The 25728-nt window shown below is 43.2% G+C and overlaps 1 protein-coding gene across 1 annotated transcript; it reads right to left on the bottom strand.

The window, feature by feature from the left end:
• Positions 1-141: 141 nt before the first annotated feature.
• Positions 142-25407, bottom strand: MCM5 (minichromosome maintenance complex component 5). Its single transcript, XM_073591023.1, has 15 exons — positions 25102-25407; positions 20421-20547; positions 19822-19950; positions 13052-13224; positions 12207-12362; positions 11928-12094; positions 7852-8023; positions 7319-7430; positions 7081-7224; positions 6068-6310; positions 5373-5485; positions 2482-2610; positions 1651-1793; positions 1447-1574; positions 142-639 (listed from the first exon to the last, which is right to left on the bottom strand). The coding sequence occupies exons 1-15, from the start codon at positions 25269-25271 to the stop codon at positions 538-540; spliced, it is 2208 nt and encodes a 735-aa protein (XP_073447124.1). The 5' UTR covers positions 25272-25407; the 3' UTR covers positions 142-537.
• Between the last annotated feature and the right edge of the window lie 321 nt (positions 25408-25728).

The raw sequence follows: 25728 nt of genomic DNA, 5'->3' as shown, positions 1-25728 counted from the left end.
AAAAAAAAAAAAAATCACACAACTTTCAAGTGTGAAAGGGGCCTAACTTGTACCCTATTCCTATGTGCAAAAAGGCCTTCATTACTCTTAAACCACATCCAACAAGTCAGAGACTACCAAAGAAGAAAACAGGATGTAGCATTTTATTCTCTGCACATTTATTAAAGAACATATTCATAACATTTATATGAACTATTCTTAAGTAAAAATAAGTGAGCTTTATATATTTTGTATGAATACTGAGCCAGAATAAAAAAAAAAAAACATTCCAGGACATAAGCAAAGATTGTGAAGCGTTTTACTCTGAACACAAGTTTAACCTTTAGGTCTGCATTTCCACTAACGGCAATTAAATATATCTTGTCAGTAAACTGCACAGCTACTGTTCACATAAGCAAACGCTTGAATTATTAACTTTCCACCTTCCAGGGTTTCAGTATGTACATGACTTCCTTGTGTACTCTAAGGCTTAAGTAACCAAAACAGTCTTTTGAAAATCCAGTCCTCGTCTGTACACAATAACAGGCAACAATTCGTCTATTTGATCCGGAAAAGCACTTTACGCTGCAGACGATGCTGAATTTCCCCTCTTCGCATCATCAGATGCAAAACTTTGTGAATTGCATGTTCTGGGTATTTCTGTAAATATGAAATGAAAACATTTGACAGATGCAAACCAAAAGATGCAAAAAACAAAAAAAATGTGTTATATTAACCACAGAGAAGGCATTAAGTAGAGTAGTCCAGCCCGTTCAGTGCCAGTTTCTAACTTTTTACATTCACTCTGGTGTCTGCACAGAGACACGCCTATAATAACAGAACAAGATCCACTTCAACTGTCCATGGCAAATTTCATTGCAGCCAAAAAGCAGAATTTGGGAACTGCCTAAAGTAAGCTAAAGCATGAAAATAAGGATAGTCTGATCATATACCAGAGTGTCAGAACACACATATCCCTTCATCAATATGCCAATTTTGGGATCTTGTTTAGAACAGCATATCAACGGTATAGTTGACAAACAGTTATGGAGTGCAAATTATAATTTATGTTAATCAGTTTTAAATAGTACAGGGAAGCATCACAGGGTGGCAATATTCAATACATTTCATGATTTAAATGAAAACAAGTAAATATCAATTATTCTTTAGGAGCGCTATGGGCAAAACTGCTTTTGCTACACTGTTATGAAGCATTTACAATTTACATTTTCAGTAGAGCTGCACAATTCTGGCCAAAATGAGAATCACAATTTTTTTTGCTTAGAATAAAAAGATCACGATTCTCACAACGTAATTTTTTTTTTTTTTTAGGAGAGGGTATTTGGAGCTACATGCATTTCTACCTCATTTAGTCAAAATCTTTGCAGTTGCCATTTAAAAATCATAACAAGACACTAAAATATCCACAAAGGTTAAACTAATGTCCATCATCGTGGATGCAATTACCTGTTTCAGAAAATCTTGGATGATACTGTGCTCAGACACTTGGGATCCAATGGCAAATCTTCTCTTCATTTGCTTCTCTATGCGGGAAAGCATTTCTTGGTCCTCCTGAGTTGTGAATCCTTCCACACCTTCAAGAGAAACATATGTTGTTATAACTCATGGCAAGCAACAAGTTGGCTGGCATATAGTTTCTTTTGTTCTTACCAGACAGGCTTCCGGACATGGCAGCATCCAGTGTGGACACCTGGAACAATCGCAGTGCCTCTTCTATATCACTTTCTGCAGAGAAGGGCTGTAGTTTCATCTTACTGAGCGATTCTGAAATTCGGACAATGGCTTCCAATTGTCTGAAAAGTGTTATATTTACAAGTAGTTATAAAAGCATAAACTAAAACAAACTTAGGGAAAAAAAATCACTTCTAAACTATTCACATTAAAAACTACAATTTGAGATGCCTAAAGACACTATATACTGTAAAATGGTGATGCATCTTTCCCTGGAATGATCCAAAATGTGCAACTCTAGTAAAATAAATCCCATCTAACTTAACTGGAAAGATAAAAAATGGTCCAATAAGCTGATCATTGGGTAGGCTGGTAGATGTTTGGAAAGCCACTAGCAACACATCACTTAGTCTTCTGTCCCCATGCACACTCAATCATTTTATGGTCCTGCAGCAACACCCAAAGTCAACTGGCAGGTGGCGATTTTAAAGGCAGATCTCTGACTCCAGATGTCAGAATTAAAAAAAAAAAAAAAAAAAAAAAAAACCCCTAGGGGTAACAAGTAATATTCTAACCTAGATGCACTTATTCATGTAAGCCAAGATCACAATGTGACAGTTACAAAGGAAAGATTTATTCATTTTTACCAGCCCAGCTGATGTACTCTCAGGGGTAAGAAACTAGTCATAAGAGCCTCACCTGTCCTTGCCAAAAAACACCAAACTTGTGCTTTGTGTACAGCTTTGGTTCTCTGCAATAACTGAATGCTCAGGAAATCTGAAGCCTAAATTATATTTGATATGGCTTTACCGGACAGTAATGGGGATGCTGGATCTCTTCTCGCTCTCCCTTTCATGTTCACGAGCACCACTGCGCATCAGTACATATCGATTCTTCAACTTCTCAGCAGCTTCAACTGACAGTCGTGGTCCACACTTACTGAAGAGAGATAAAAGCCATATATTGTCTTTTTCCAAATGTTTGCCATTATAACCTGCCAGCTTTTTTTAACCACTTCCAGACTGCCCACCGCACATCACGCAGCTGGGCCACTCTGCTGCAGTGTAACCAACATACCTGTGCGTCAGTCCGTGCATGAGATGCAGTGGGAGCATGTCCACAGGTTCGGCGGACTGTCAGTCGGCCCCCCAGGATCGCGGTAAAGAGGCATAACGGGGATCTGCCCATGTAAACAAGGCTGATCCTCCTGACAGGGGACAGCACTGAGATCTGCTGTTCCTAGTGACAGGAACAGCGATCTGTTCCAGCAAGCCCATCCCCCCACAGTTAGACCACACCCAGGGAAACAGTTAACCTCTTGATCACCGCCTAGTGTTAACCCCTTTCCCTGCCAGTGTAATTTATACATTGATCAGTGTTTTGTTTTTTTTTAAGAAAGTCACCTGGCCCCAAAAAAGTACCAGAAAAAAAAAAAAAAAAAAAAACACACACACACACACACACACACACACACACACACACACACACACACACACATAAATCTACCCCATAGTTTGTAAACGCTATAAATTTTGCGCAAACCAATCAATATTCGCTTAATGGGATTTTTTAGCAAAATATGTAGAACACATATTGGCTAAACTGATGAATAAATCAGTTTTAATATATTTTTTGGATAGGTATTATAGCAGAAAGTAAAAAAGGTTTTCAAAATAGTCAGTTTTTTGTTTATAGCACAACATATAAAAAACCTGCAGAGGTGATCAACTACCACCAAAAGAAAGCTCTAATTTGGGTACAATGCTGCACATGACCGCACAATTGTCAGTTAAAGTGACGCAGTGCCGCATCGCAAAAAAGTGGCTTGGTCATTAAGGGGGTAAATCCTTCTGGGGCTGAAGAGGTTAAAGCCTTGCAGAACATCACACTAAAATACAAACTGCTCATTAACCAGCAATACATAAGCATTAATCAGCATCTAATACATAAGCAGACATGAACATTCATATGCAGTGACTATCAATATTAGCCAGATGTCAGTGTACTTTTTCTGTGCTCGAATTTCATTTATAAACTGCAGACTTTGGTGTGGAGCTTGCAGTATCTCTTGGCGCTTTCTCTGCATAACACTGTGTAGAGTACATTCCATGGCAGGAGTAGAGTCCCGTCACATGACTGACAGATCATATGACCAGTTTCTCCTCTTACTTTCCTCTATTACAATGAATAGGGCTTTACTTGCTTTGGAGTCCTTTAACCGGTTCCCGACCGGCTCCTGTACTTTTACGTCGGCAGAATGGCATGGCTGCGCAACGTAACATACCCGTACGTTACTTTGAATTTGCCGCCGTGCGCACCTGCCGCGATCTCCGTGAGTCGGGTCCTGCGGACTCGATCGCCGCGGGCATACCCGCGATCGCCTCACGGAGAGGACGAACGGGGAGATGCCGTTGTAAACAGCATCTCCCCGTTGTGACAAGTGTCACTCGATCTCTGCTCCCTGTCATTGGAGCAGAGATCATTGACGTCACACCAGCCCATCCGACAGTTAGAAATCACTGCCCTAGGACACTTAACCCCCTCCCCCTAGTGGTTAACCCCTTCACTGCCAGTGTCATTTATACAGGAATCAATGCATTTTTATAGCACTGATTGCTGTATAAATGACAATGGTCCCAAAAATGTGTAAAAAATGTCCGACATGTCCGCCATAACATCGCAGTCACAATAAAAATTGCTGATCGCCGCCATTACTAGTAAAAAAAAAAAATAAATAAATAAAAATGCCATAAAACTATCCCCTATTTTGTAAACGCTATAACTTTTGCACAAACAAATCAACGCTTATTGCGATTTTTTTTTTTACCAAAAATATGTAGAAGAATACGGATCGGCCTAAACTGAGGAAAAAAAACAATTTTAATTATTTTTTGGGGCCAATTATAGCAAAATGTAAAAAATAATGCATTTTTTTCAAAATTGTCGCTCTTATTTTGTTTATGGCGGATGGAGTATGGCGACATGTTGGGTATCAATTTACTCAGCGTAACATCTTTCACAACATTAAAAAAAATTCAAAAGTATTTTTTCCCAAAAAAGTGCGCTTGTAAGACCGCTGCACAAATACGGTGTGACAGAAAGTATTGCAACGACCGTCATTTTATTCTCTAGGGTGTTAGAAAAATATATATATAATGTTTGGGGTTCTACATAATTTTCTAGCAAAAAACCTGTTTTTACCTTGTAAACACCAAATCTCAGAAAGAGGCTCGGTCCTTAAGTGGTAAAATAGAATGACAGCAGCAAAACCACACTTGTGCTTTATAAATGGGCCCTACAATATAAAAAAAACCTCAGGCATTTAGTAAGACCCCTTTCACACTGTTTGCGGTTTGCAGGCATTATTGCGCTAAAAATGGAGCCTGCAAACCGTCCCTAAACAGCCTCCGCTGTTTGTTCAGTGTGAAAGCCCAAGGGCTTTCACACTGAAGCGGTGCGCTGGCAGGAGAAGAAAAAATCTCCTGTCAGCCGCTTCTTTGGAGTGATTGAAATCAATGGGACAGCGCGGCTATAGCCACGCTATATGAGGGGTTTTAACCCTTTTTCGGCCGCCAGCAGGGGGTTAAAACTGCACCGCTAGCGGCCGAATACCGCGGTAAAACAGCGCTAAGTATAGCGCTGTTTTACCGCCGATGCCCCCTACCGCCCCAGTGTGAAAGGGGCCTAAGAGTGGTACTCACGTTCTGCAATAAGCAATGTATTTCTTCAGTGTATTCAACTCCACCTCTCCTTCAACAGCCTGGGTCTGTGTTCGTGCACTGAGATGGACATTCATCACGTGCTTGGCTAAAGTCTGTAAGATAAAAGATAAAGCCACACTAAACAAGAGAACTGTCAAGAATTAAAAATAGCCATTAAAGTAGAGCTTCATATAATTCATAGCAATTAAAGTATAAAATAGATATCTCTCTCTCTCTCTATATATCACATACACACACTTCCACTCCCCTAGGCCAGTGGTTCTCAACCCTGTCCTCAAGTACCCCCAACAGGCACCTCCCCATTCTGCAGCTCCGTGACATGATTGCAGGACACCGGCGGCCATAGAGTCCGCAGGTCCAGTCATGCTGTACATGGCACGTGCTAGCCCCGCCAGTTAAAGGCTACGCATATTTGCCCACCACTGCCATTGTGCCGACGTATATCGGCGTGCAGCGGTCAGCAAGTGGTTAATGCATAAAATAAGTATTTGATCCCCTATCAGCAAGATTTCTGGCAGGTACCTGTTCCTTCTGCAATTCTCGTCTAGGTGACCACATATCTACATTTCACGCAAATATTACATTTTTTGTGCAAATGCTGACATTCCATCTTTTCACAAATAGATCCCACAGGGAAACATTGAAATAATAATGTACTGGTAACTTGTCTTTACCATATCCCTTTGTTCATTATGTTCATCCTTCACAATGAAGATCATGTCGAACCTCGAGAGAATGGTGGGCATAAAGTCAATGTTTTCTTCACCCTTTGTATCATCCCACCGGCCATACACAGAGTTAGCAGCAGCAAGTACTGAACAGCGAGAATTCAGAGTAGTGGTGATGCCAGCTTTTGCTATGGAAATTGTCTGCTGCTCCATGGCTTCATGGATGGCAACCCTATCATCCTCCCGCATCTGAAATAAATCAGACATTTGATAACATTAAGGATTACAAGCTGTGAATATTGCTCCCAATTACTTCTATTTAAACAATCATAATTTGTTATTTTTTTGCCTCAGGTCAGCTAGTATTTAGAACTTGACAAGTTAAACAGTATTGCTTGAGTGAACATGAATGCCTCCAAAGAGTGACTACAATCTAAGTATACTGTATCTTTCACTGAGACAATGGAACTGCTGCCCACTATGACTTAGTCTCACCAAAATTGGAAGACTTGTTGACTTTTCTGCTTACAGTACTCTTTGCTAGAGGCTGACATGAGCAAACAAAACCCTGTATGTACCAAGATGGATTCCTCTACATAAAAGGAACAGTACAGGTAAAAAGGAACAGGGCAAGGTAAACACTGCTGAGTAGTCCATTGCCTGCAGCTTCCAGAGTTCAATTTCTCTTGACGGTAAACAGTGCTTTGCCTATAGAGATCAGAGCAAAATGTCCACTTTGATATCTCCCCTGGCTGCTTAGGTGGATTAAAAAAAAAAAAAAAAAAAAAAAAAAAAAACCCCACACACACACACGATCACCAGGCACCTTTAGTGATCTGTAACTGCCTGCAATAATTATTATGGCAATCTCTGGGCCTCTACTTCTGTAGTAAATCAGGAGCAAGACCTCACCCCAGTGCAGTCAAACTGCCACTGCCTGCACTAGGAAAAACCGAATTTTATTGCAGCCATATAGCAACTTATGATGTGATCACTGCGTAAATGCTGTTATTCCTTACCTTATCAAATTCATCAATGCACACCACACCTCCATCAGCTAGCACCATGGCCCCACCCTCCATAATGAAGTTACGAGTCACTGGATCCCGCATCACAGAAGCTGTCAAGCCAGCAGCACTGCTACCTTTCCCAGAGGTATAAATCTATTAACAAAATGACAGATAAATTAGAGTGTACAACATTTGTAAATACACCATTGTATATCGTCCCCCTACAGGGTTAAGATATTACACTTACCCCTATAGGAGAGCATCTTTCCACAAATTTCAAAAGCTGAGACTTGGCAGTTCCAGGGTCTCCCAGCATTAGCAAGTTAATATCGCCTCTACGAGTTAGTCCATCAGGAAGCCTGAAAAGATTGAAAATACTAATATTCAAGAACATGCCTGGTAATAAAGCTGATATGCAAGGGGCTTTTTAATGAAGATAATCATAGTGCATATTCTAAAAACAGAACTGAGTTCACACTTCCCATGCAGAGTATAGCCAACAAAGGGGAGAAGCAAGGCCTCAACTTATGCTTTGGAATGGTGTCTATCCTCCTAGGGGTAGAATTTAAACCCAAAACCTGCCAAGTATTCCACAGATTGTTTGATGGACGCCAAATTTACAGTAAATGCATTTAGGTCAATAGTCTTCAAACCATCTATGCCATGGATGCAGCATCACCAATTTTAATGTTTGCCCTTCATATGACAAGCCAACATAACCAGATCGCCACCTATAATTGGTTACATTTAGTAGTGAAAGTATGCATTCCAGTTGCCCACCTTTTGCGGGAGCCACCAAAGAGTAAACATGCAATGGCCTTCTTGATATCACTGCTGCCATAAATAGAAGGAGCGATGCTTTTAGCGATTTTCTCATAGATATCAGGCCTGGAGGCAAGTCGCCTGAACTCTTCCTCTTCCTGAGGTGTTATAGCTCCTGCAGCACTTCGACCTATCATGTAAAAACAAATCAAAATTAATGTTAAACTGCAATATTATGCTAGCACATCAGACTACCTGATTATGCATCTAAGACTACACAAATTGCAGATGCATACCCACACACAAATGGGTTTGTTTAGGATGTGTCATTTTTAGCCTCATACTACATGAGATTAATACTACATGCACCTACCAATCTATACTACATATAAGTTACTGCGCAAACAATATTGTAGCTAGACATGTATTTGTGGGCAAAATGTAAACTGATCATGGAGATGAGGGGTATGGAATATGAGGAAGCTACAACAAAAATTTAGACACTGTGGAAAGGCTACAACTGAAATCTCCTTAGTGTTTACTCTACTACTTTAAAAGCATGTTGTGGAATATAAACAGTGGGTTTGATTTACTAAAACCAAAGATTGCAAAATCTGGTTAAGCTCTGCATAGTAATCAATCAGCTTCCAAGTTTTTTTGGTAAAATGTTAAACTGAAGTAAAAAGCTGATTGGCTACAGCTGCACTATGATTTTACACTCTCCAGTTATAGAGACAGTGGGGTTGATTTACTATCAGGGCACTACTGATTGAACAGTGTGCGTTCTTGGATCTGGAAGGTTGAATGCTTTTTTGCTACATTCAGTTCTGGTGGTAGAAATTTCCAGCTGTAAAAGCAAATATTACAAGATCCTTTATAGCTCTGTACAAATGAGCACTCAAAATGTGACAACACACAAACAGGGGACAGGATTTTTGATCAGAAGAGAACAGAATTGAGATCGGTTTATATGCAAAATGTATTTTTCAACATGACATAACCGCTTCTGGACCAGCCGCCACAGTTATACTGTGACAGGTTGGCTCCCCTGCACGAAACCACGTAGCTGTACATTGGCTCGCGGGGGACCGCATAGCAGGCGCGTGCGCCTGCTGCACAGAGGGGGTGCCGATTCTCGTGGCCGACGATCGTGATGACAGCCGGCCACGAGCGTTCGTGACCAGGAGAGACAGAACAGGGACGTGTGTGTGTAAACACACACACTTCCCTGTTCTGACAGATGGTGTGTTCCTATTAGCTAGGAACCACGATCCGTCACTTCCTCTAGTTAGTCCCTCCCCCTTCAGTTAGAATCACCTCCCAGGTAACATAGTTAACCCCTTCACTGCCAGTGACATTTTTACAGTAATCAATGCATTTTTAAGCGCACTGATCGCTATATTAATGCCAATGGTTTCAAAAATGTGTCAAAATTGTCCGATGTGTCCGCCATGTCGCAGTCACGATGGAGAAAAAAAAAAAAAAAAAAAGCTATAAATATATCCCCTATTTTGTAGACACTAACTTTTGCGCAAGCCAATCAATATACCCTTATTGCGATTTACCAAAAATATGTAGAATACATATCGGCCTAAATTGAGAATTTTTTTTTTTTAAAGCAAAAAAGGGGGATATTTTTTATAGCAAGTACAAAATGTTGTGTATTCTCAAAATTGTTGCTATTTTTTAGTTTATAGTGCAGAAAATAAAAACCCCAGAGGCGATCAAATACCACCAAAAGAAAGCTCTATTTGTGGGGAAAAAAAAGGACGTAAATTTTGTTTGGGTACAATGTCGCACGACCTCTCAATTGTCAGTTAAAGCGCAGTGCCGAATCGCAAAAAAACGCTCTGGTCAGGATTGGGGTAAATTCTTCAGCGACTGACATGATTAAATAAGATATGATCAGAGTTGTATCTAACAAAAAAACAAAAAAAAGAAACGCTGGGTAAAAAAAGTCTACAAAAACACAATGCAATAATTTGCTAATCATAAACTCAGAAATAAATCACAATAGAAAACATTTTTAAAAGTTTAGACTGAAAGTGTATAGTTAAAAAAAAGAAGTAATTTAGAAATTGATGGCAGCATCTCAAAAAAGTAGGGGACAGGGCAACAAAAAGATGGCAAAGTGGTACCAAGAGGAGCTGGAAGAATCTTTTGCAACTATTTAGGTTAATTGGAAACAGGTCAGTAACACGATTGGGTCTTAAAGAGCATCATAGAGAGTCAGTGTCTCAGAAGTAAAGCTGGGCAGGAGTTCACCAATCTGCAAGCCTGTGGCTTAAAACAGTCAATTTTTTCGCAATATTTGCCTACTCTTTGCAGAACTGCTTAAGATCAGTTAAATTTGATGGTGACCATTTGTGGACCGTAGTCTTAAAGTCATTCCGCAGATTTTAAATGGAGTTTAACTCTGGGCTCCTAATACAGCTGGGTAAAACCAAAAAACTGTCATGTCAGGCTGCAAAGCAACAAAATGTGATTTTAAAGGGGGGTTAATTCTATACCCACTGTATATCCAGGTTTTATGGCAGCATATGCTCCCAGACATCTTTTTCAGGGAAGTCCTTACATATTTCAGCAGGACAATGCTGAACCTCATACTGCATCTGACAACAGCAAAGCTCAATTTAAGAAGCGCCTGGGTGCTCAACTGGCCTGTGTAGTCCAGATCTTTAACCAATCGAAATATTTTAAATGAAAAATACTAGGGTTGTCCCGATACCACTTTTTTAGGACCGAGTACAAGTACCGATACTTTTTTTCAAGTACTCGCCGATACCGATTACCGATACTTTTTTTTAATGTCACGTGACAGTTTTTTTTTTTTTTTTTTTTTTTTTTAAACAGTGCTTGCTTTTTTTTTTTGGGGGGGGGGGGGGGGGTGAACGTTGTATGTGTGTGTTATTTTTTTTTTTTTACAATTTTTTTTTTTACAATAATATTTTTTTTATTCTTTATTGTTTTTTTTTTTTTTTTAATCAGCCCTTTTGGGGGGCTTTGGTGAGATATCAGGGGTCTTAACAGACCTCTGATATCTCCCCCTTGAGACAGAAAGAGACAGAGGATAGAGATTCCCCAGTCCCTTTCTCTGCAGCGTCAGCTGCACTGAGAATGAATGGAGAGGAGACAGCGGCTTCTCTCCATTCATAAACTGACACATTGTAATCACAGGAGATTACAATGTTTCAGTTATGTGAATGGACAGAGTCAGCTGACTATCCATACACAAAGGAAGGAGGAGGAGGGGGACGGAGGAACGGAGGGGGAGAACGGAGGGGACAGATAAGGAGAGCAGAACGGAGGGGACAGCTGAGAGGGACAGATAAGGAGAGAGGAATGCAGGGGACAGCGGAGAGGCACAGAGGAACGGAGGGGGCACGGAGGAAGATGCAGTGACAGTCAGCTGTGACCGATCACAGCTGTATGTCACTAAAGCAGCTGAAAGCCGCTGGGGGAGAATCTTTGTATCACCCCCATGCGCCGATTACAGCTGACTTCCAGGTATCGGTGGAAGCATCGGGAGCATTTGCCCAAGTACAAGTACTTGGGCAAATGCTCGGTATCGGTGCCGATACCGATACTAGTATCGGTATATCCCTAAAAAATACAAAGATCCAGGACTTTTGAGCAATAAGAATCTTATTATATCAGGCAAGAATGGACAACATTCCTCTCCAAAAACCTCTAGCAAACTTGCAATCCTTAGTTCCCAGAGTTTTAAGAGTGAATGCTACACCATGTAAACATGCCCCTGCTCCAACTTTGAGAAGTATCGCTGCCATCCATTTCAAAATTACCTTTTCATAAAAATGGTACATTTTCTCAGTTCAAGCATTTGATACATTTTCTATTGTGAATAAAACATGGATTTATGAGATATGCAAATCACTGCATTGAGTTTTATGTAAATTACAGTGTCCCAACATTTTTGAAATCGTGATTGTAGTAAAAAGTTAAATCTAGTATTAAACACCAAACTCTTGTATCGCTAACCTTTGGTGGAAGCAATGCAAAGCATACCCACTATCCCAAGCCCAGAGTAAATGTGCCAGGCTGCATCATGCATGTGGCAGTAAAAGGAATTTCACCTGCGCCTTCTGTATCCACTTGAATGCCAACCACACGTATATATGAACTTCGAATACCAACTCCCACTCTATCCCGGCCTTTGTTTGAGGTTTTGCCACTTTTACGAATTGAGTAAATGCCCATAATGGTCACTCTGTTGCCAGGGACAACCTTGTCACAAAGGTACCTATAAAAAAAAAAAAAAAAAGTACACGCATGAGAATTGAATTAGAAATTAAGGCACAGTACACAAACACCAAAACCCTAGACTGCACAATGCCTTGGAAGTAGGGGGGTACCTGTCACAATATAACTGCATATGACGTGGCATTTCTCCATGAGGTACGGCATCTGGAGACTCTTGAAGTTTCAGTGTCTGGAAATCCACACATTTGCATTTATCTGGTATGATGAAATAAGGATCAAGGGGACACTTGGGGCGACCAGCTTGTTCCCTATACAAAAAAAATTGCAGACAGAAGAAATTCAGTAAATACATATAGTGCCACAAGGTTTCTTTGACAGATATTTTCTAATCTCCATCATATGGATGCCTTAATTTATCAAATCCACTGACAGTAAAAGACTTGGGAATAGGTGTATATAACCCTCAAACACCTGGCCTTATTAAATGTCCTTTAGTGAACTATAAGTTGGGTTTCATTAAAACATGCAAAAGTGCCCAAAAGAAGGAAACAAATTTTTAAAATCCAGTTAGACCTTGAATAGGGAAAACAGATATGGGACACATTTATACTCCATTGTGCGACTGAGATCAATAAATAAAACTACTACAGTGGTACTGCATCCAAGCTCCAAATGCCACTATTCCAATTTCTTTGTGCTTGATCATCCACACCTCCCTCTTCTCTCAAACATTTACAGTTCATAGACTTGGATATTCTTATTTGCTATGAATATTCCCATTTGCTAGTAATGCAGCTCCACATGGGTCTAGCCCTCTAGTAATTTGAAGGGGCCAGGTGCTCCTGCACTTCATACCCATCAACAGCTTTCAGCATTCTTACACTGACGATCTCTGTAAATAAAAGCATCAATCTTTTATCAATGCATAAATACAGGCAGGTCCTATACTTCAGAGGCAGATGCATGATCAACAAGTTTAGCAGGCTTATGAACTTACGTGTTGCACTTGCGAGGCATGGCATATCCCTCCAAGCCAGGTCTCACAGCTATATTACTAATTGTATTTCGACAACTCCGGCACTGGATAGAGATTTTGGTGGCCTTTGCTCTCACTGCTGTTGCAGCAATTACGATGCCAGGGATCTTCACAAGATGCGACATCTGCTCTGACTACAAAACATGGGGAAGAAAAAAAAAAAAAGAAAATTATGATACACACATACAGTGCTAAAATCTAACCAATATTCATCCTCTTGATACTTTGGGCACACAAATGCTGCAACTGAATGCAATGAACAAGCATTAAGTAAAGAATTGATCATGTAGAAAATGCAGTAATTTAACTATATTTTCACCTTACTGTAATCAGGGTACCTTAACCACTTCGGCCCTGGAAGGTTTTACCCCCTTAATGACCAGAACATGTTTTTGTAATACGGCACTGCGTTGCTTTAACCGACAATTGTGCGGTCGTGCGATGCTGTACCCAAACGAAATGGACATCTTTTTCTTAACAGAGCTTTTTGGTGGTATATGATGACCTCTGCAGGTTTTATTTTTTGCGCTATAAACAAAAAGGAGTGACAATTTTGAAAAATATATTTACTATAAAAATCCCCAAATTTAAAATAAATAAAAATTTCTTTATTAGTTGAGGCCAATATGTACTCTACATTTTTTTCCCAAAAATATCGCAAGCAGCGTATATTGATTGATTTGCGCAAAAGTTATAGCATTTACAAAAATGGAACAGATTTATGGCATTTTTTACTAGTAATGGCTGAGATCTGCGATTATTTCGCGGGACTGCAAAATTGCGGCAGACACTTGACACTTTTTTGGGACCATTGACATTTATACAGCGATCGTTGCTATAAAAATGCACCGATTACTGTAAATGTCACTGGCAGGGAAGGGGTTAACACCAACAAGGTGTTAAATGTGTACCCTAGTGCGTTTTTAAAGCGGTGTTCCAGGCAGGATTTTTTTTTTTTTTTAAAGTCAGCAGCTACAAACACTGTAGCTGCGGACTTTTAAAAAGGACACCTGTCCAGGGAGCCCGCGATGTCGCGTCGCCCCCCCCCCCCCCCCAAGGCCGATCCGTCCATCAGATCAGGTGCCGGCGCCGCCATCTTAACGAAAGGAAACAGGCAGTGGAGCCTTGCGGCTTGACTGCCCATTTCCTACTGCGCATGCGCGAGTCACGCGGCGCTTTGTGAATGGCCCTGTTGATTTCTGGGACACATGTCCCAGAAGACAACGGGGCATCTCGCCGAAGAGGAGAACAGCGCAGCGGAATAGGAAGAAGCAGCTTAGGAAGACTGCCTTGCAACAGGGGTTTCCGGTAAGTAAAAAAAATAAATAATTCTTACATTTTTTATATATTTTCTTGAGAAAATGTATTTTTTATTTTAGGGTGGACCTCCGCTTTAACTGAGGGGGAGGTGACTGACGAGGAGCCAGATCATTGTTCCTACTTCGTAGGAAAAGACGTTTTTTCCTCCTGTCAGAACAGGAGTTTACACACACATCCCCGTTCTGGCTCTCATGCCCGCCAGCCACAAGCATCGGGTCCCTCGCTGTGCAGCGGGCGCCTGCTTTGGCTCTTAAAAAGGAGCTGCTGTACATATACAGCGATTCGTGCAGGAGAGCCGTCCTGCCGCCGTATATGTACAGGATCTGGTCGGGAAGTGATTAGCCACTTCAGCCCCAGGTTTTAGCCCCTTCCAGACCAGGCCATTTTTGCAATACGGCACTGCGTTACTTTAAGGCTGCATTCACACCTGAGCGTATCATTTTCAGGCAGAAGGTCACCAATGTAAAATGCAGAAAGCCACCTGTAATCTGTGTTAATAGAAGCTCACGTACCAGTGACACCAATAGTGATCAGTGCAAAAAAAAAAAAAAAAATGCAGTCACTGTACTGACAGGCCGAAAAGGGGTTAACATCAGGGGTGATCAAAGGCTTAAGTATGCTCCTAGGGAGTGCCAACTGTGGGGGGGGGGGGGGGGGGGGGGGAATGCTATGACTGGAGGAAAACAGATCCTCGTTTCTGCTTAGAAGAAAACACAAGATCTCCATTTTCCTCCCTCATAGAACGGCGGTCTGCCTCTCCTGAGAATGATCGCAGGTGGCCGGCAGCATCCCAGCCTCCGGTCCGGTCCCAGTGATTGGCTCCTGCCGTGCCCAATTACGGCGGGAGCGGGTTGCCGGCAGCATGGGCACATGCCCCAGACCTCATGCACGATATCACATACAGGTATGCAATTTCACGCAGCTGGGCCGCCCTGCCACAGTAAGTTTGCGGTAGGCGGTCCAGAAGCAGTTAAAGGAAACTTATGGGTGAAATGCATGGCTGCCATTGCTAGCAGCCTTCTGAAAAAAGTTGTCATGGCTATTACTGATGATTCAACATTTTTCAATAAGTTACTGTACCACAAATTTAAAGTATAGAAACAAGACTCAACATGGCAGGTAGCGCTCTAATGAAGTTTTTGTTTCCCCAAAAATGAAGTAAGTTACTGGCGGTAGCGTCTTTTCCAGGAGTCTTTCAGGACAGCCACCTATGAGAGAGCTCAGCTCCTCTCTTAGGAAACGCTGCCCCAGCCTAGATTTAAAAAGGCATGCTTCCCTGCCGGCTCCTCAGTTCAAGGGCAACTCCGGCCAGCTGGGGACACACAAGAACACACCATAAATTACTTTGATGGTTCCCGAGTCACGTACCCAAAAGGAAACCAACCAGGGTACATGGTGCTGTCCTGAAAGACTCTTGGAAAATGACATTAAAAGTAAGTAACTCTAATTTTCCCATAGCGTCTTTCAGGAGAGCCACCTGAGGAGCTAAGCGAGCACTTACCCTTAATACGGCTTACAGGACTCTGTGTCCGAAGAGCCTGATCCCTTTGCTGACAAGATCAGCCTCTAGTGTCAGGTAAAAGGTGGGAGAGCTGAATCATGTTGCCGCAAACAGGATGTGGCACGAAGTAGCATCAGCTTTTCTAAGATCTCCCTACGTATAGGCTTGTATGATTGTTAGCTAATGCCATCATGCCCAGGTACTGCTAGAGATTTTAACCCTTACTTTAGTGCCTGCCAAGGAACAAGTAAGGAAACCCTTTTTGGACACATGAACCAAAGTTCAAAGCTAAGTCCGAAGAGGGCCGGCAATAAGTAAAGTTTGGTCCTACTTAGGAGACTGCAGACCTAAAACTGGTCCAGCTGCAGTAACGCCTCCAAGTCTTTGATAAGTGAAGCATAAAATATAATCTTGAGGGATCCCTCTTAGCCAGACCATCAGGTTCCTAGAGTCCTCAGGACAGAGAACCATGGTCCTTTAAGCCTGTGTGATACAATGAGAACGACCGTAGTGTTCTCCACCCACCAGAAAGACTGCAGGTTGGCGAGATGGCATAGCACCTTGAGAAACGCCAGCACTCAGCGACAGCATCTACCCAAGAGTGCCAACCCTATACCGGTTCAGGCCCAAAGAGGAAGTTTTATGGGAGGAAACCAGAGTTCCCAGAGAAAAAAAACTCGAGAGCCCAAGGTTAACTGCCCTATAGACAGTCCAGATGAAAGTGCCTGCAACTGCAAGATGATGTCTCCACTGAGTTTAGTCTTCCGTGATCAGATGAGATTGGGTGCATTCAGGGTGCTGTGGCCATAGGCCAGCATTCCTACCTGGGTCATCCTTGTATTTCACTGGAAGGGCTTTCCTGTCTGCTATGCGATTCAAGAATCACCTCTGGCCCAGGACAAAGAACAGGCCCCCTGTGGGAGGGATAGCACACAGTCTAGGATATGCTGTTCATTACCTATCACTTGGGAGGCTGCCAGTCCTCTTACTGACCGTGCATCAATGTGCGTCTGTAATTGTATCAGATAATATTCTGAGATGCGCTACACCAGTATAAAATGCCAGAGTAGTTCATTTTTCTACGATGAAAACACACACATGTCCCTTTCAGAAGCGAGTTTATTCTCTTGACCATGGAATCCAACAATACCCTCCGTCTTTCAAGACTAGGCCCGCAAGTCTGGATCTGTGGGGGAGAAAAAAAAAAAAAAAAAAAAAAAAGTCTGGTGGGAGCAGAGGGTACTTAACGGTAGTCTTCCAAGCTTCCAGCAGACCTAATGGACAGGAACGCCCTTTCCCACTGCTTCGTCCTTGGTGGTGGAGCAAGAGTGCTTTTCTTGTCCTGCAACCACCTCCTCCAGAGAAATTTTGTAATGAGGACGCAACCCATGTATTAAGGTGAAAAAACATTCGACAAGGCCACACCCCCCAGCCCCCTTGTTTTACTTACCTGACCACTCGAAAGTCCCACGCTCGCTCCCGACATCCTCTTCGCTTCTCAGCCTGGCCGTTGATTGGCTAGAGTGGATGGATTGAAAGCAGCGCAGCCATTGGCTATAGCTGCTGGCTGTATCACGGGATCGTGCCCGCAAGAACTAAACACCATGCGAGGAAGTTCGCATGAAGGTGTTTAGTTCTTGCGGTGAGGAGCTGAGACAGCCGCCGAGGTACCCTAGAAGACCAGGTTCGGGGCCACTCTGTGCAAAACAAGCTGCACAGTGGAGGCAAGTATAACTTTTTTTTTTTTTTTTTTTTTTTTAATAACAAAGTATACACCTTTACAACTCAATTTAACAAGTGTTCTAGACACCTGCGTATCTTACTAGGCCCTGGTCACCTGAAGGCCTTTAACCCTCCATGATGCCATCCAGGGGGCCACCCCCTTATATCGGCCCTGGTCACCAGAGATCCCGTTTAGTTACCTATATCGGGTGCATACAGGTGATGTGGCCATCAGGCTGGCAACCCTGTAACCTCGAAACACTAGTGAAGCATGCAGGGTGCTAGCTTGGACGGGATTCAAACTCATGACCGCAGTGTTTAAGGCAGTTTAGGTGCAACACCTTCAATGTGAGCTCTTTCTTCACAGTTTGTGGGTTGACCAGGAGAACCTGAAGATTTTAGGCAACATGGTTTGCTGATCCTACACGGGCAAAATTTTCACTGCAGTGCCGATTGTGAGCTGACCCTTCTGGTCATGAGTGCACGCCACCCAGCCAATGTGCCAGGTAGAACCCCCAACTTGGTGCAAGTACTGGAATTTTGGGGGGGGGGGGGGGGGTCGGGGGGGGGATCTGAAACAACCACCCCAGTGTTGCCAGGCAGAATTGTCAGCCAGCCCGGCCTTCTCCCCTGGATAGCCTCGTCAGAGTGACCAGAAGACCACCCCTGGGGTCCCATGCACCTCCTCCCTTCCGACCACCAAGAGGGAACCCCACCTGTGGGGCTGCAGGTGACAGACAGGTAAGGGATGCAACCCCTTGGTCCTCCTTTCCTTATGATGGCTGATGTCAGCCGTGCCAGGATGGCTCCTGCCTCTGACATGCTCCCGTGTAAAGGATGGTCTTGACTATGGAACCTCCAGCCGCCTGTGTGACATTTCCGGCTCCCTATCAGCCAAAGCCCAACCCACCTTCAGCATCGGCGGAGCAAACCGCGGATCAAGGAGAGATGCACACCCTCCCACCACACGGCCACGGCTGTGAGCTCCTTGGCAGCTCACAAACAAAACGTGAGGAGGGCTGCGGAACAGCGCCTCCTCCTGAGTCTTCACTGAGAACCTGAAAGCGGGCCCCCGAAGCATCCAACGACAACTTTTGAAGAGCTGGGGTGGCAACAGAAAAACAGTGTGGCTGCCAGGTAACCTCTCTCCGAGGCATCGCACCGCCACTAGCCCCCAGAGACCTGTCTCCTTCCTGGACATACAAGCTTCAGTCTCCCAGGGTGTCTAGCCACGGTTCCTTGCAGTGTCTCCTGCCAGAGGAAACACCAAAACTGAGGAGCCGACAGGGAAGCATGCCTTTTAAATCTAGGCTGGGCGGTGTTTCCTAAGAAGGGAGGAGCCAAGGTCTCTCATAGGTGGCTGCCCTTAAAGACGATATGGGAAAAATTGTGACAGAAATTACAACTTCAAAAAATTCACCATGCCTCTAAATACCTTGGCCTACTTTCCAAAACTTTCCTGGCAAAAACAAAAAAAAAAAAATGTATATTTTATATACTGACTTAATAAAAATTTACCTGTCCCATGATCCAGCGATGCAGGCACCTGAAGCCTCGCTGGCGCACCCCCCCCCCCCCCCCCAGGCGCTGGCATTACTACTGTGGGCACCCGACTAACCACTTGTGGCTTCACAGCCGCGTGTTGTGAGCAGTAGTGCAATCTTCTGGGACCTGTGACGTGTCCAGATGATTGGAGGGAGGGGCTGTCTAGGGGGGAGAGCAGTTGCCACCTAGGGGGCCCGGAGCAGAAGTGGGAGCCGAGTACCTGTCAAAACCAGGTACCCCCCCAAAAAAATTACATGCCAAAACGTGGCATGTCAGGGGGTAAGAATTAAAACAGAAGTTCCACTTTTGGGTAAAACACGCTATAGTTTGTTTGAACCGACTGAAGTATTTCAAACAAGAATTAGTTCCTGGCATTGTAATCCTGGCTTCTCTTTGGGGAGATGTAGGAATTCACAACTTTTTCTGTCATCTCTACTATTAAAATCCTTTGGGTGCCAAAAAATTTCTACAAGCTCAGCACCATCTATCCAAAAAGAAAAAAAAAAAAAAAAAAAATTATTCACACACACACAAGTGTAAAGTATCCTCATTTCACTCTGATGTGGATCTACCAAGAGATAAAGTTTGGTTTTGCATCTAGTTGAACCACAGATCTCAAAAACATTTAAAAACTGGCAATTACCTTTAGACTTCGAATATTGGCAGGATTAGCATCAGACCGCAGCATGACCTGAATATCTTGTACAGTTTCTTCACCGGTAGGCCGAGGACGAGTGACTTCATCCGCTACCTCCTGTGCTGCTTCTTCCAACTATAATTAAACAAATGCCTTGCACTCAGAATAGTAATCTCAAACAGCCACATTTCCATCTGCTAGCCATACTCAGTTACAGAACAGAGCTATAGAGCAAAGAAAACATTACAATGCATCAATTATGGGATTTATGTGTGCTGTTATTGTCTGAAGTCATCTGTGATTAATTGCAACCACTGACACCAAGCACCCATAAGTCATGTTACCCAATACTACATATAATAATGTTAATAGTACAGTTGAAACACTGAGTAGCAAAGCTCAGATGATTTATCACAGCGACTCATCGGGGCTATTCCAATTTTTCCATGTGAAATGTAGCTGTGACTTAAGGTCATCTGGACGCACTAGAGCACACAACCTTATTACATTAGAGGGACCAAGCATCCAATTTTTTTTTCTAAGTTAAGTCAACGCATGTGTAACAGTTATCTTCACAGGAATGTATTGCTAAAGACATAACATACCAGCTGAAGATGATCTGTGGGCTGCTTGTAAAGGTAATCAGCAAGGTCCTCATCAAAACTGGCCAAATCTTCCATTTCCACCTCGATCCAGTACTCCCCCAAGTTATAGTGCCGTTTGAGCTCATCTCTAAAAAAAAAAAAAGCCACCATTAGTAAGACAATCAGACTAATATACAACAGCCCATAAGAACAGCAGATATTTACAGGGAAGGCATAGAGCCCCAAATTCTCTAGAAGTATAAATCACGATTCCCCATACCTAGAAGTATTCAGTATTTCTGGTCACTGCCAAAGTGAAAGGAACATAAGGCCAGTTGCACATGGACTTAATTTACTGATTTTTATTCGCAGGATCTTGACAAAAAGATTGTGTAAATTACGTAAAGACTTTGGGTAAATGTGCATTTGCACCGGTAAAATTCTTCTTTGTTGCCAGTGTTGAAATATAAGCTTGCATATGCAAATACCTTACTGCACTCAAAACAAAAGTTTTCTATTTTTATTTATGGCTCTGTACTAGACAATGCATTTATATTCAGAGCAGTAAAAAAGTAGCTTTTTTTACTCCTGTGTGCAAGAGGCCTTAAAAAAAAAAAAAAAAAAAAAAGGAGTAGAGTCAGACATAACAGAGAATAGAGAAAAACCAGTCACAATTATAGCAGACCTTCACCCTCTTTCACCACATTACTTAAACCCACCATTAACCCCTCCCATCATCAAAATTGGAAACATTTCATTCTTACATTTTTCGTTGGTTGCCCCATGCTTTTCACCTATACAAGAATGACGTCGGCTAGTACAAATCCTGTACATGACCACCCAGCATAAGATTTGCAGCACTTACATTACAGATAATATGGCCATGTCTTCTCTCCATTGCCCCTTTGTGTGGGGGTCCCCCAAGGCTCTGTTCTTGGACCCCTTCTTTCTACACCTCCTCCCTTGGTCACTTGATAACCATCCATGGCCTCCAATACCATCTATACGTGGATGACACCCAAATCTGTCTGCTCCTCACCTCACTCCTTCAGTCTCCTCTCACATTACTGACATATCAGCATAGATGTCGTACCACTGTCTCAAACTAAATCTCTCTAAAACCGAAGTGGTAATTATCCCCCCCTGCCCGTGCACCCCTCCATGACTTTTACATCAAAATCAATAACGCAACCATCAATCTCCTCCCACCAGGGTACTAAGTGTAATCCTAGACTGACCTGTCCTTTCAGCCCCAAAGCCAATCGCTGTTGAACGCTTGTAGACTTCATCTCTAAAATTCACCCCTTTTTAACAAATAAAACCACCAAAGCTCCTCATTCAGCCCCTTGTTATCTCTAGCCTTAATAATTGCAACTCCCTTCTCATTGGCCTGCCTCTCCATAGGCTATCCCCTCTCCCATCCTCTGGAACTCTCTACCGCAACCTGTTCGGCTATCTCCTACTTGAGATTTTAGGCACTGCCTGAAGGCAGCTAATCTCTTCAGGGAAGCCTCACACCACCAACTAATCTTTTACCACTTCCATCAGCTCATTCCCCACAGTCGCAACCTTTTGTACCACCTTCCCCACCCTATTAGATTGTAAGCTCTTCTGAGCAGGGCTCCTCTTAATCCTCTTGTATTTTAATGTATTGTAACTGTCTTGTCTCCCTTTTATTTTGTAAAGTGCTGCATAAACTGTTGGCACTATAAAAATCCTGAATAATAATGTATAAATAAAATGGTGGTGCATGTGGCATTGTAGCAGGAAGTTATTTGGATAACACATTGGCACAGCAAGTTAAAGTGGTTGTAAATCTTTTTGGTTGATTTTTACCTATAGGTAAGCCTTATTTTAGGCTTACCTATAGGTAGTGGAAATATCTCCTAAACATGCGCTGTTTAGGAGATATTTCACTTGTAGTGCGCCAATATCGTTTGCGCATGTGCTGTGAAGAAACGGAAACCGTGCCGTTTCTCCCCCCAGCGTGTGCCGTGACCGACGGGAGCGATGTCACGCGACTCCGTCCAGTCACAGAGCCAGAGTCCGTGGCCCCGGAACGAAGATGGATGCGGCCTTCGTTTGCAGGTAAGTGTTGTATAATGGGCTAGTACGCGATGCACACTAGCCTATTATGCTTTTCATTTGCAGGCCTTGTGGTGATCAAAAGAGGAAGTAAACCCTGATGGTTTTACTTCCTCTTTAAAGAAGTCCAGCCTGAGCTTTTTAGGCTGGGCTTCTATGGGTCACAGGAGTGCAATTTGTTTTGCACTCCTGTGACCGGTTTTCAGCAGAAAGCAGTCTGCAGTTCGCTCTGCTGACATCACTGCCATCAGTCGAGCGTGTCATCCCAACTTCAGAAGTCTGGATCCGCCAGCTGCCTAAACGGATGGCAGTCTCAGCAAGTCGATGAGAAGCCCGCTCTTCACAGCTCAGCGCTCCAATGAGCGTGGAGGAACAGAGCAGGAGAGATACTGACAGACAGCAGCTCTCCACTCGGAGAGGAGTGAGAAACGGTGTTCGGTGGCTTGGTTCTCAGTGCAGAGACGCTGGGAGACAGCTGCGGCATCGGTTTGGTGTTGTATCCACCTAGGCATGAAAAAAAAAAAAAACACCCATACTTCTCTCTTAAGTGCCACCAACCACACACACAAGCACCTGGGGATGCAGCAGAAATAATTTTGAATACACGTTACCAGATTGTAAGCTCTAACGAGCAGGGCCCTCTGATTCCTCCTGTATTGAATTGTATTGTACTTGTACTGTCTGCCCTAATGTTGTTGTAAAGCGCTGCGTAAACTGTCGGCGCTATATAAATCCTGTATAATAATAATACCACAGTGATGACAAAGGAAAGCACCACTGAGAGATTCCCCACTACAGCACCAAGTGCAGACTGGTACAACCAACATCAGGGTCAGTCCCTACCCAAGATAGCAGCACAGAAATGGGCTCAAAAAGATTACTGGAATCCACACTAAAGTAATCATTCATTTTACAATTGTTCTTGATCAGCGACTACTGATCAGTGTACTTTGTTGGTGGAGTCTGCCTGTAGTCAGACTGCAATGTCTGAGTGGGAAGATTTTCCCATCCACCTCACTTGTGTGGATGGAGGAACATGTTCATATTTTTCACTCGGTCTCCTGTGACAGCTTGTGCAGTGACATGTACTGACAGATGAGCAGTCTATTAGATCCCCAATCCCTCCTCTGCCCCGCAAGACAACCAGAGATCAGTTTGATTGGCCGAGTCTCTGGCTGTTACTGAACATGTAAGCAAAGAAAAAAAAATCCTCATTGCTTTCTGCTCTATTCAGTCATCATCCTATGAGGACAGCTGACCAGATTGCTTTCAGCGATCCTGGGCTCCCCAATGGAATGGGAGAGCCCCATATAAGTGATTGAGCAGCTGTAGAGCTGCTTGTTTACAGGTATAAATGATCCCAAATATACTGATACTGGGATCATGATTGCAGCCATGACACTGGTATAACTGCTTCCACCTGAGGGTGATCCAATACATTTTAAAGGATGGAAGTGTTTAGGTGATGTGTGCCATCACTTAAACAGAAGGAGAAATTAGATATGAATATGAAATGATTTGGATATGATATAAATACAAAACAGAAGGCACGTGGAGAAAATCTCAAAGCTGACTATACATTTGTACAATCTCCTTTATGGTGGAGGCACACTGATTGATTTGTGAACGATCAAAACAGTTATAACTGCGAACAATCACATATCCATAACTTCACTTTTCAATTTATTCAGACTAGATTCAAACTAAGGGCCGCTGGTGTAATGTCTGAGATCGGATGCAAGTCGCACTGCAGTGCAAACCACATGCGATCTGGTTTCAGCCACATCTTATGGCTGAATTTGCATTTTGTCCAAACTCACATGGGACCCTTTTTTGGTCCACAGCAGACACCCATGCAATCCGGGTCCTGTCTGAATTTGCAGTTCAAACTGCGATATGCTTACTAATTTAGGAGGGGGAGGGGGACATTAACTTTCAATTGACACTCCCAGCAGCTCGTATAGGGCATTATTAAGTGCGAGAGACATGCAATGCGGGAACCCACAGTGGATTCGCAGGGTTCCCACATCACTGCAGTGTGAACCGAGCCAGTCAACCAGGCAGGAAAATTATCAGTTTTGCATCAATTGTCAGCACTGAGATACTTTATGAATACCACTATTTGTAACAATCAGATTTTACAACTACTATAATGCTTAGTACACACTGGTCGGAGTGGCTGTACTAACAATCTTATGTTAGTACAGCAATCTACCCTGCTGTTTTTTGCATTCTGACAGCCCCACCCACCAGAACACTCCCATTGGCTGAGAGCGCTGGTCGGCTCACCATTCGGCTGACATCTGTCGGACCGGCTGCCATACACACAGGCCAAACATGGGCCAGTTTTTATGGAATTGCCGATGTCGCCCGTACAGTTGTATATTCGATATCCATCAAAATACGTTGTCGGCTATGGATTGTTTTCTTTTCCAAGTGATCTCTTGGGAAAGGAAATGGAATCTATCAAAGAATGTATGTGCCACTGTTAGATTTATCAATAGGAAGATAAACCTACACAATCTGTATCCAATCAGGCAGGCCCTTAATGGAAGATCTCCAGCAGATTGTATAGTGTATCTCCGTTATAGAAAGGTACAATGTGCTCCCCACTGACCTGTATTTATAAGTGAAGCCAGTGCGGTCGGTACCAGAGCGGTACTGCCGGAGGAACTCTTTGAATCTCTTCTTCAGCTGAGACTTCTTAGCCTGGCCATCCTCCCCCACAGGCTGCTCGCCCCCGAAGCTGTCACTGTAGAAGATACCGGCATCATCGAACCCTGACATGGTGGATACAGAAGATTTCGGTGCAAGAGAACAACACAGCACTACCACCGGATCACGAGACTAAAGCGCGCCAAACACTACTTTTCGCGCCAAAGCAAAATCGCGCCACGCTGGAAAGACCGCCCACGCAGCTTCCAATTGGTGAAACAGCAACCGCTGGCGTGGCTTGGGCGCGGCTCTTCCTATAGAGGCGGGGCACGTCAGCTGGCACAGTGGGGATGTAGACTGCGCTCATGTCTGTCGGCGTGGAGCCATTTTGTAGAGGACTAAATCTCCAAGAAAATGGAGGACAGATCAATCCTGTGACAATGCGTGTTACTGAAGCATAGCTCCCAACTGTCCCTGATTTCGAGGGATTGTTCCTGATTTGGAGCAATGCCCCTCTTTCCCCCTCATTTGTCCCTCATTTTGGTCTGATCTATATAGTTGTATGCAAATTGCACATTTTATCTTTCAA

Source organism: Aquarana catesbeiana, linkage group LG06, assembly GCF_042186555.1.
Source record: "Aquarana catesbeiana isolate 2022-GZ linkage group LG06, ASM4218655v1, whole genome shotgun sequence".
Classification (NCBI taxonomy): domain Eukaryota; kingdom Metazoa; phylum Chordata; class Amphibia; order Anura; family Ranidae; genus Aquarana; species Aquarana catesbeiana.
This window is presented reverse-complemented; position numbering and strand designations above follow the sequence as displayed.